This window comes from Hetaerina americana, unplaced genomic scaffold (assembly GCF_022747635.1).
Source record: "Hetaerina americana unplaced genomic scaffold, ioHetAmer1.1.p SCAF_29, whole genome shotgun sequence".
In the NCBI taxonomy this organism is placed as follows: domain Eukaryota; kingdom Metazoa; phylum Arthropoda; class Insecta; order Odonata; family Calopterygidae; genus Hetaerina; species Hetaerina americana.
Window position 1 is genome coordinate 4,728,691 of NW_027286863.1, and position 12,660 is coordinate 4,741,350.

Consider the following 12,660-nt stretch of genomic DNA (forward strand, 5'->3'; position numbering starts at 1 on the left):
TCTAATGAGTATTCTGCAGAAAATAGGAATAAATTGGAGGGAAAGGAGGCTAATCCGTAACCTGTACATGTCTCAGACTGCTCAAGTGCGAGTGGGGAACGGGGAGTCCGGATTGGAAGTATTAGGAAGAGGTGTAAGGCAGGCATATATAAACCGCAACCTCTACATGTCTCAGACTATTAACGTGCGAGAGGGGAACGGGGAGTCCGGATGGGCAGTGTTAGGAAGGGGTGTAAGGCAGGGTTGCCCATTGTCACCGTTGCTGTGCAACCTGTATGTAGAGGAAATGATTAAAGAGAAATGGGGATACTTGGAGGTAGAAATGAAGGTGGGCGGGGAATTCGTAAAATCAGTTAGGTTTGCCGATGACCAAGCTTTAGTTGGTCAGTCAGCCAAGGGGCTGCAAGCATTGCTTAGTGAATTGGAAATTCAGTGCGACATGTATGGGATGAGAATCAATATTAATAAAACAAAGGTAATGCGATTTTCTAGAAAGAAAAAGGCCAAGCTTAACATTAAAATAGGAGGGCAAAAACTAGAGCAGGTAGAACAGTTTACGTATCTCGGTAGTGTTTTGGACCAACACGGTCAAAGTAATAGGGACGTAAGGAGAAGAATTGCGCTAGGCAAAGAGGCTTTCACAAGGAGGAGGGAGTTGATGACAGGGACGTTGAGTAATTAAGAAAAGACTCGTAAAAAGTTTGATATGGTGCGTAGCTATGTACGGCGCGGAAACGTGGTCATTGAAGCAGGCGGATAGACGTAGACGGGAGGCTTTTGAAATGTGGGTGTGGAGAAGAATTGAGAAGGTGAAATGGACAGTGAAAAAAACAAATGAGGAAGTACTTGGTATGGTAGGCGAAGAGAGGGGTTTTTGGGAGAAATCCTATGGAGGTAGGAAAATTGGATGAAGGGGGTATTGACCGGCGGCGGGATGTTGAAGACTGTAATAGAGGGGAGAATGTTGGGCAAACGTGGAAAGGGAAGGAACAGGATATGGATGTTGGACGGGATGAAGGGAGGAAGAAAGTACTCAGAGATGAAGAGGGACCTGATGTAGAGCAGGATGTTGTGTTTTGCTGGGCGTCACAAATTGTTGAATTAGTAATTTTTTCCATCCAAAAACCTACCTTAACCGGTAGATAACCCAATAATAATAATAATAATAGTAATATTTTTATTTATCATATATATATATATATATATATATTTATGTATAGAAAATACCCAAGCTATTCGATTTTTCGGTTCCCAGATCTTCCTGGGAAACTATAACCAGCACAGTGAAAGAAACTTTGTGTGATTCATCGGCCGTCGGGCTTAGTACAGGGTGAACTCAAACATTACCTACCTAACCGACCTTCGGGTTGATCACTGTGGTTATGATTATATATATATATAATAATAACCACAAATAATATATAATCATAATCATATATTATATAACCACATATAATTATATATATATATGTTTATATATATATATATATATATATATATATATATATATATATATATATATATATATATATGGATATATATATATATATGGATATATGTTTATATATACTGTTGGGACCCTTACCGCGAAGAGGACTAGGAAACCATGGGTCAATAGTTCAGTTCTAGGCCATTCATCATTGATGAGCGTATACTATATGCCTTCTTAATGAAAGATCGACCTCAGTCGACCTGACTGTTTTTTCTGGAATATCAATAAAATTATTTGTTTTTTTCTGTTTAGGAAGGATTGGTATAGTATTCATCCCAATAATTTCTTCCACAAAGCACTCTGATGAAATCATTCTATAAACCAGCAGATTCACGAAAGGACTTCACCGAGCATCCAGGCGAAAGAAGCTCCCGGGATCTAAAATTACGAGGATGGGTTTGATAATTATAAAATAGATATTTTCTGGGTGAGTTGTGTTTTTCAATACGAGTATACAAAGAGGAAATAATAAAATGAGTTACCTTGCCCTGAAGAAGTGGTTGACAGCAAATTAGGTGGGTTCTCTCCTTTCGGGACTATTGAGTTTCCTTCCTCGTTCCCGTCCATCTCCTTATCTGCCTGCAGCACGGGTTCCTGTGGCCCTGGATCGGAGACGTCGATCGATTCATCAAGATTTATCCTCACGCCCAGGGAATCTAAATCCGTATCCTCGAATGAGGCTGTTGCTACTACTAGAATTTAAACGGCAAGAGAAATGAAATGTAATTGCTGGTTTCTTAAAAAATGGGGCAATAACATAAAGTATTCGTGACTGATTTCTATTACGTTTCGCTGTTCTTCAGGGAAATGGAATTGGTGCATATTAGGCTAATTTCACTTACTTATTCAGTAAGAATGTAATTACATGATATATGTATATATATATATATATATATATATATATATATATATATATATATATATATATTTGTATATATATATGTATTTATGTATATATATTTATTTATTTATTTATATATATTAGCCAAAGAATCGGGGCACTTGGTTGCATAAAGCATTGCAGATATCGGTTAATTAACGTTTCCTAGATAGCTCAAGCGGTTAAGAGCCTCCGCCCGGCAAGTGAAAAGATCCGGAGTTCAAATCCCGGTCTAGGAAATATTTTTTCACTAGTGTCCTGCCGATTCCGCCTTCCCTACTTCTCCTGTTTTCGTTCTTTATGTGTTTTCCCATCCCTTTTCCTTATATCTGTTTCTATTATAAATGAGTATTTGTTCGCCGTTTAGCGGGTTTTGGTGTTTGAATGTGTATAAATATATATAATCAAGTTCTCACTCAATGGCTGACTACTGACTGGCGAACTGACTAGGTGGCACTAGTGAGTTATTTCACTAATTTAGAATCCAAGGAGTCTCCAATTACGTACTGGAAGCGCTCGGAGGGGAAGGCTAACTTAGATCCTTCTTCTCACCTCCGGGTGGTGTTTCGGTACGCCCCGTAGGTCGCCCCGTGTTTGAAAACCAGGGAAGAGGGATCTCCCTCATTGCACTCCCAGGGGATCGGCACGGGTCCACTCCTTAGGGAATAGCGTGTAGGCTAGGGAGGACCAGGCTTAGACCGACTGTGCCCTTTCCGCTTGTCGGATGGATCGGCCGGTTTTGCTAAGGTTCCTCAACTGAGATTGCGGCGGAACCCCCCCCCCCCTAGGTGGAGACTCCTACAAACCAAAAGAGAAGTATGGAAGGACTAAATCCGAGCAACCCCTTGGACAAGGACAGTGCAACCACTGCTCTGAATACGCTTCTGTCGTTGCTACCAAAGAAGGACCCTGCTAAAGAAAATGGAGAAACTGTGACCATCTCCGTTCCAAAATACCTGTTGAAAGATCCACGATTTCACAAGTTAATGAGGCAGAGTGATACCTGCTCAATAAACAACGAATATAATGACGCCGTAAAGGAGCAGACAAAAGGTCCTCTCAAGGGTCGAATTCGCCCAGACCCTACTGAGAAGCCTACTGACCCCGTATCTGCCATTGCTCGCCGCGCTGAAAGTAGTCCATTGCTTCCCGTTCATTTAGGGATTGGCGACTCCAAAAATACACGAAACCACTCATCGATGAAAACCAGTGACAATACGGCTCACCCAGAGGTCGTGAAAAGTACGCAGTGCACATCTCCTGACAAAGACGGCTATACCGTTGCTACCTCCAAAAAGAGGAAAATTCAAAAGTCACCCCGGGAAGCCGATTCTGTGCAACGAGACACAAGCACGGCAAACAGATATGAAGTGCTGAGTGAAGTACCTGAACCAATAACAATGCAGATAGACGACGACGCCTCTCCGGAACAACCGAAGAGAGACCGAATACCGCCAATTTTTCTGAAAGATCACTCGGAATGGAACATAAAAAAAAGGCAAATTACGTCCTGTTGCAACTTCCCTCCGGTATGCTCCTTCACAGGGTCCCACATTAAAATTTGCTGTACAAAGAGCGACGACTACAGGAAGGTTACGGCACTTTTAAGGGAAAAGAACTGGGAGTTTTTTACTTACCAACTGAAAGAGGACAAGAAAACATATCTAGTGATACGAGGGTTGACGGTCGACTCAAAAATCGAGGACGTTAAGGAAGAACTCCTGGAAAACAATCTACCCATAGACGAAATAATTCAAATGAAGACGTCGCGTCCGACATGGCGCCAAAGAAAAGAGAGGGAAGATATTTTGGCAGCGGACCCGGACGCGGAGATCCCTCCTCTTCCAGCCCGGTTACTTCCCTTGTTTCAAATTAAGATTACAAGGGAAAGCGACAAAAAAGACTTTCTTGCACTAACCCATCTCTGTGGGCTAGTAATCACCATCGAACCATTCCGCCCATCCAACGGCCCTCCGCAATGCAAGCGATGCCAACGCTTTGGGCACACTTACAAAACATGCGGTCTAAACAGCAGATGTGTGAAATGTGGAGAAAATCATTTCTCCTCGGATTGCTCCCGAAGTCGCCCAGAACCAGCAACCTGCGCTAACTGTGGAGGCCCTCACCCCGCGAATTACCGCGGATGTCAGCGCTACCGAACTTACGCTGAGAAATTGCGAAGCGCCCAATCTAACCGTGGGGCGCCCGCAGTTGCACTAGCTCCCGCACTTTCCGAATCTAATTTTCCGGCGCCTCCAACAGCACCAAACGCCACTTCCCAACCCGTTTCCTCGGCAGCCATACCAGCGCCCCAGGCCGAAGGAATTAACGAACTAAAAAATAAAATTATCTCCTGGCTCACGGGCTTGATAAGTAAACTTATCAACCCGCCTCATGGCAAATCCACATCTGAAATACTAATAGAAGAAGTAACTAAAGCCGCCATCCTATTCTTATGATGAAAAACGCACCAACTTCGACAATGAGAATCATTCAGTGGAATGCGAATAGCGTCAGTAACAAAAAGGAAGAGTTACTCCTTCTCTTGTCGGAAAACCATGCCGACATAGTATTGCTCCAGGAGACCTGGCTTACAACGTCAAAAAATCTTTTCACACCGGGTTACAAACAGTTCCGCTGTGATAGGAAAAATAAGGCCGGAGGAGGAGTAATGGTGCTTGTCAAGTCATGCCACCAAGCCAAAATGTTACCTCCTCCACGTTCCTACCGCCTTGAAGCAATAGGCGCCACAATCACCACCACGGGCGGAAACATTAATTTCTGGTCGATATACCTGCCTCCGGGCAATCTCACACCCACGGACGAAGGAGCGCTGAGGTCAATCATTAAGGATAAGTGCATCCTGGGAGGCGACTTCAACTGCAAACATCCAGACTGGGGATGCCGCGCCGCAAACGCAGCGGGAACCAGACTACGCCGACTGCAACAAGAAGTAAACTTCGTCATCAGCGCACCTAATACCTATACTCACTACACCAATATCCCGAGCAACAAAAATGACATCCTGGACATCGTTCTTTCAAAGAACACACCCAATATATCGACTCCCATAACACTTGATAACTCCTCCTCAGACCACCTTCCGCTTTTGTACACCGTCAACCTGTCACTAATTCCTTCCTTGAGTAACGAAGGTACCAAAATTAATTGGAACTTGTTCGGCGAGACACTGGAAGGGAAAATAGCAGTCCTGAATAGTCTACCACTACACTCTCCCCCTCAAATAGACAAAGCCGCCATCATTTGGGCAAAAGAGGTAAACGCAGCACTGCGTGTTGCTAGGCAGCCTTCAAAAAAGACCACACTGCAACACGGCATTCCAGACGAAATTCTACGATGTATTACAGAAAGGAACCGGGCAAGGCGCAAATGGCAAAGAAATAGAGAAATGGAGAGTAGACAGCTCTTCTGCGTCCTCCGCAACAAGGTGCAAACTCTACTGAGGGAACACAGGAAAAACACCTGGGAAAAGACAGTTGCGGAGCTCTCCACTGTAGACGGCTCAGCGTGGAAACTTGCCAAGGCCCTCAAAGGACCAAAGGCTGGATCCCCACCACTGGAGAGCGAGGACACCACCGCCTTCACAGACGAGGAAAAAAGTAACCTCTTCGCGGATATACTCGAAGAAAGGTTTAATAACACAGGCGGCTCGACGTACGCCTCAGAGGCGGTCAACAACTGGAATAGTCTCAATTGGGCGCCAAACAGCCAAACGTCCCCAATCACTCCAGAGGAAGTCGGCTTCCTAATAAAGCGACTCAAACCTAAAGGCGCAGGTGGTCCGGACGGCATAAGTAACAAAATTTTGAAACGATGCCCACCGAACGCCCATCGGTTCCTAGCCAAACTTTTCAACGCAGCTCTAAACTCCGGCCACTTCCCGTTTGAGTGGAAGTGGGCCAAGATCAAAATGCTTCCAAAACCTCAAAAACCACTCAGTGACCCGGCATCATATCGGCCGATCAGTCTATTGAATACCACCGGTAAACTTTTCGAGTCAGCCGTTAAAAATAGACTAAGCCCGTTCCTGGAGGAAGGAACCATCCCCGAGCAGGCCGGGTTTCGGCCCAGGACCTCAACAACCCACCAGATATTAAGGTTAACTGAGAACATCACAAATGGTTTTAACAAGGGAATGATCACCCAGGCGGCCTTTCTGGATCTGGAAGCTGCGTTTGATCGAGTTTGGTCAGAGGGCTTACTCCTCAAGCTCACTAACTCACCGACCCCGACATACCTCCTAAAGATTATCAAGTCCTTCCTGGAAGGAAGAACCTTCCATGTCGACAATGCCGGCTGCATTTCAGAGAGGAAGAGCATCAATGCCGGAGTCCCACAGGGCTCCGTTCTGTCGCCATCACTATTTTCGGTATACGTTAACGACGTGCCACGTAACCCTGGCGCTGAAATATACTTATTCGCCGACGACACCACGATTACAGCAAAGGCCACAAACCCGTCTTGGGCGGCGGATAGGCTACAGTCCCAATTAGATACCCTCAATGAGTGGTTGATCGACTGGAAACTAAAAGCAAACAGTAAAAAAAGCGTACATATGACTTTTAGCAGGAGGCCAAAGGCAGGAATCGGGCCACCCCTCTTCCTTGGTAACGACTGTATCCCTAGAAAAGAAAAGGTAAAATACCTAGGAATAACTATCGATAAAGGCCTCAGATGGACCCAGCACATCAAACAGGCCATCGGAAAAGCAACAGCAGCGGCGGCAGCGTTAAAACCCATCATGCAACCAAGATCACCGTTAGATTTAAAAACAAAAAAAATCATCTACACGGCCATGATCCGTCCTCTGCTAACCTACGCAGCGCCAGTATGGCTACAAGCCGCCAAAACTAACCTTAACAAAATTCAATCGACGGAGAACAAAATTGTCAGGAGATTCGTCGGAGCCCCTTGGTTCATTAGAAACAGTGAGCTGAGAAAGGACCTAAAGTTAACGCCAATCCTGTCCATTGCAAAAAAGATGGCTACAGACATGGAAGCTTCACTACGAAGCACCGAAAATCCCCTCTTGACTGACCTATGGAGTTACTCTCCTGGAGAGTTGACAACGCACAAAAGACCTAAAATAGGAACAACAGCTCATGTCCCTGTGCCACACTGAACTTACATAAAACTAACCCAAGGAGGAATAACAGGGGAAAACGCTTACACTAGCTTTTTAAAAGAAAAAAAAAGAAAGACATCAACAAGAAAAAAAAATAATAATAAAAACTAAAAATACAAGCAAACAAACTATCACGAAGGAAATATAAACAGAAACTCACCTTAAGAGACGCATGCTGTAAACAGCTTCAGCTGGACGCAGCAATACAGACGGTCAAGCGACCGAGATAACGCACGGGGGCACGGGCCACTCAATGGCTAATTTTGTTCCTCTATTATTTAACTAGAAATCACAACCATTAAATTTGATGCACTTTAGGCGTTTACAATATGACCATTCATAATTAAGCAAGTTTGAAATATTTAGGAAATATCTAAAAATACACAAAATGTAAGAAAAAGGATTATAGTAAAAAGGTATTGGAACTTCCTACCATAATTTCTTTTTATACGTGTTATCCTCAACGGCAGGTCGATTAAGTAGATTTCGGGTGCCGACGATTTATATTGTGACCATGACGTCATTTTCAACAAAACTATGATCATCTCAGATGGTTTCAGGACAAGAACCTCGACGAAAAATATTATTTTTCCCCTCTTCGAAATCAATTACCTAATTATTCCACGTGGTACAAATACCTTCCCGATGATTCTTGGTAGATATGATCTTATTTGTCGCCCAGATGACCAAGGCTCCACTATTTGGGAAGAAGTTCTCTGATCTCTCAAGGCCATAGCCTTGGCGCAATCGCCACGCGCCATATGCGTGCTAACATCCTACTTCAATTGCCAACAACAATTTCCAGCTCAAGTTAAAATGTCGTTTTCACACATTTCACTTATCTTAATAAAACATTAGTCCAAATAGGTTTTCAATGAAACGATTCCAAAATGTAAAAATCATTCGCCTCTCCCGGGATTTGAACCCGGATCCCACAAAGTCCAGCCCAAAGCTTGAGTCAGTGAGTTACCGAGGTCAAAAAATTGAATTTATTTTAGAATGAGAATTTAGAGGTAGATCCTACTAAATAAATAAAGAAACACGTCGCTAATAGCAATTGCATTAGTTTAACCATTCAACTATAATTGAAAAAATGAACAGATAGAAAGGGTTTTGTTTCTGCTTTAATTTTAGCGCGCAAGTCAATTGCTCATTTGATCCAATCAATCGCTTTGTATATCTGTCGATTAAATATGCTAACACTGCTATGTTAATGGACTAACACGAAGATGCAATTGTACTGCAAAAACGCCATCGAAATAAATACGCATGAGCAGCGAAGAATTAAATAAAAGCATCAGGTTCCTACAACAGTGGTGAACTAAAAGGTAATTTTACATGTGTAACAACTGGAAAACGGTGACTTCTGTTAACTCGTATCGGTTTTCTCTGTTTTGAACGATATGGTAAATGATAAATCAATTCATCAGAGATAGATTTAAGTTAGTTGGAATCCAGACCAACCTCTCCTCGCAGGGCAAATCATCCTCCCGTTGAGCCTAATCGTTTGTATCTTTGGTGGCTCAACCTCCTCTCGGTCATGCTTGACGAAAAATCTCACGTCGACAGTCTCACCGGGAACTATCTCTGCTGAGGAATTCCAGATGGAGTAATGTATGTTATCGGCACTGGTGACTTCACCCAACCAAGCCTGAAAAATTGAAAGCACTCAAATTGAGTTTCGAGTGTAACAATACAAAAAATGTCACTTCTGCTGCTTATTGGAGATATTGCAAATTAATCCTCCGGGATCAAGGTATTTCAAGGGCTACCACATGTAAAATTTCACATACAATAATACATATAGAGTAAGAGGTAAATCATGCCATCTTTAAAAACGACATGCGAAATATTGACATATTGAAATATGATATATCCTAAACAATAATTGTGCCTCATTGAGAACCTGTGTTTGCTTGAAATAATAATAAAATGATTCATAAAATGTTTAACCTACAAATATAACTAGATAGTGAGGATTCTTCGCTGCGAAAAATTGTCTCGAAACTGAGGCACACTAAATGCAAGAAAATTATGCAATGGAGATGGTTTTGACAAATCTAAATTAACTCTACAAAGAAGAAAGTATGAAAAAGTATTATAAAATAATAATATGTCTAAAATTACAAAATATAAAGTGTGAATCCTTTGCAGTTGAGAGGATGGGTGACATTGATAAAAACTATTGCAATTTTCCACCAAATAAAAATTTATTCACGACCAGTTTCTATGCACTAAATCATTTTCAAGTACTTCAAATTTTTATTTAGAGGAATATAATAGTAGTCTTCGCCTCTGTTATTATGGAACAGTCCCACCACATTACACATGAATCTGCAATTCATATGACTAACATTGCTCAAGAGTGCATGCACATCGGGTGCTAAGGCTGTGATGATGTCGGGGAATGGACAGCACATTTTAATGAATCGCTGAGAAGTTTTTTTCACTGACACATTTCGCGACTACAGCAGAGGTGTTCATAGAAAGAAAATGATTAGCCAAATCAGACCAAAAGAAATGGAGCGAGAAATGAAAGGAAAAGAAGAAATTGGGAAGAAAGAACATATTGCATATACGTACCAACGGTGGACGGCGTTTGAAGGATAATCAAACTCACAGCACGCTTACAAGCAAGCGAGAGATTACGGTACTCCGACGATCTGTACTGACTCCTTTCGTATAACTTATTCCTCTGAGTGAAGGAAGGCTCCGGATAGTTCCTAACGACTACTACATCTTATGAATCACAATAATTTCGCCTAGGATTTACTTCATTATTTTATTCTTCATTTCTTCGTAACCTTAAGTCACATCATTGTTGTCAATGGCTTATACTGCCCCTTTCTCTAGCCCGCTTGCCTAACATTCTCCCTTTTATAACGGCCTTCTACACCCCAATGCCTTTCAATATGTCGTCTTTCCATTATCTCTGTCTTTTTGGATTTCTTCTAGCAGGCGTCCCTCTTTAACAACCCTGTCTAAAACTTCTGCAATCGTCTTCCTCTTCGTCTAACTTATTTCCTCCGTTCTCCGTCACCCTGGCGTCTCAAAAGCCTCCTACCTACGCTGAAAATCTTCGCCAAAAGCCCTAGTTTTGGATGCACAAAACCCTACGCTCCACATCCCTCACTAATAGTTTCTTTTATTATTTACATTTCATAAATCTTCTTTCTTATCTATCTTTCTTCAACGTAATTCTTATCCTGATTTCACCAGTACTATGGCGATTTTCTTTTCAAATACTGACTAATTAATTTTAGTAGGAGATAGTAGCTTAGAGCAGGCTTCACCTACTCTAAGCTACCATCTCCTACTTAAAGCATATTTAACTCAGCTTACCTACTTCTCGAGAATGACATTGCTTTTCTCTATGAGGACGAAAAAAGACAATGATCAGTATCTAGGATGTAACTTGAATCATGTTAGCTTGGATCAAAAAATACGACTGTGCTACTGCCATATTTACTCATTCAGATATAATTAAAGTTTAAACGCTTTTCGTTCACCGAAATCTAAAATGTTACAAAGATTTAATGATTTTAGTTATCGAGGGAAGTTCTCAGGTATGAATGGTGTATTTTGATAAAAATTCCCCGACATGTGTGTGGAAGAAACGCGATTACGGCCCGGACGATTCCATGCCGAGGAATTTCAGCGGAAAGGGTTCGTGGGTGAAAGTGGCCCCCCTCGTCTTTAATCCCTCCTCCCGAGTGGAGTTTGCCTCCCTCTCCCACACCTCACCTCACCACCAAGCTTAGATATCACTTTCCTCACCGCTCGCTGTCTTTTCGCACATCGAAATACCACGACCTCTCAACCGAGTGATTGCATGCGTTCTGGCTGTGTCTTGAATTCTCTTTTGATGGCATGTCTTATGACAAATTAAAAAAAGAAGAATTTTATCTTCACAGTGGTAGTATCAGATTACATTTCATACGACGTACAATTAATAAAAAATAAACGGAAAATTTACACGATTGAATTATCCAATTTAACATGTTTTAGCTAGGTTATAGAGGCTATTAATTATTATGGTGTGTAGAAATAATGTGGGAAGCCAAGAATTCTCTAGAAAGTTAGATTTTTAACTTCGATATAAAATTCAATGTTTAAGTTCTACGACACATTATAATCGAAATTTTAATTTTTAAAAATGTCCATTTATTCTGTGCTAATAGCTAGGTGTTTATGAATCTATTTATACTAAATCGTCCACAGAGGTAGAGATAGCGCCGCTAGTCACACACGATAATATTTGTTTACCTACCACAATTAACAAAAAAGACCGCTGTCAAAAGGAAAATTCAAATTACATAACAGTATCCACGCACACTTAAATGCTACTCTGAAAGTCACTGCTATGGTGTGCTGCAGGCGTTGAAACTACATCAGGCATGCACAATTTAAATTGAATGTTATTTAAATCATAATAACTAACGGAAAGTCCAATGCTCCGTTTTAAACAACGGTAAACAACAAATTGAGTAGGGCGTGATGTGGTGGCAGTCGAACATAATGAATAACTGATCTCGTTGCACTTTTCCACTTTGATAACATTTTTATTTTACGACCGGGTTTCGATGCATTACATCATCATCAGGTGACCAACTGAAGTTTTCTGTTTTTTAGGTTTTTATTTCCGTAAAGTGAAACTGAAGTAGTGTGCAGGCTTATATACATTCCGAAAGGAGGGGAGAGGACGTGGTAGGAAACGAGGGGGGGGAAGGTGGGAAAGGGGAAGGGGGGGGAAGACAAGGAAGACGTTTACAAGGAAGAGCGGAAGGAGCGTTTTGACCTTGTTAAAAAATACAGTACATATAGTCTTAGGGTGCGAAGTGGTCCTCTTGGGTGGATGGCGGCAGTCTCCAATAAACCATCTGCAGCCGGGACGACGCCAGTAGGCGGGCCGGGGTATGGAGGCCAAGGAGTAGGCCCTTCTGGAAGGGTGGTGGTGGAATCCCCCCACTTATCTCACACACTGGGGGGGGGAGGGGAGGAGAAAGCACTCAAGGAAGGGGGCGGTTGTGTGTCACGCGTGGACAAAGTTTACCAGCGAAAGTTGATGGAAAGGAGGGGGGAGGAGGAGGAAGTGAACTCCATGTCATTGAGGAGGGGGGGTTTCTTCTTTACTCGTTGGAC

The 12,660-nt window shown here is 42.3% G+C and overlaps 1 protein-coding gene across 1 annotated transcript in view; it reads right to left on the reverse strand.

Moving 5' to 3' along the window:
- Positions 1-12,660, reverse strand: part of LOC139689900 (serine protease gd-like) — a 48,199-nt gene that overhangs the window by 12,796 nt on the left and 22,743 nt on the right. The window contains exons 7-8 of the mRNA XM_071587018.1: positions 8,983-9,169; positions 1,975-2,184 (exon numbers count right to left, since the gene is read on the reverse strand). Of these exons, the coding sequence (XP_071443119.1) occupies positions 1,975-2,184; positions 8,983-9,169 (397 nt within the window). The remainder of the gene's footprint in view (positions 1-1,974; positions 2,185-8,982; positions 9,170-12,660) is intronic.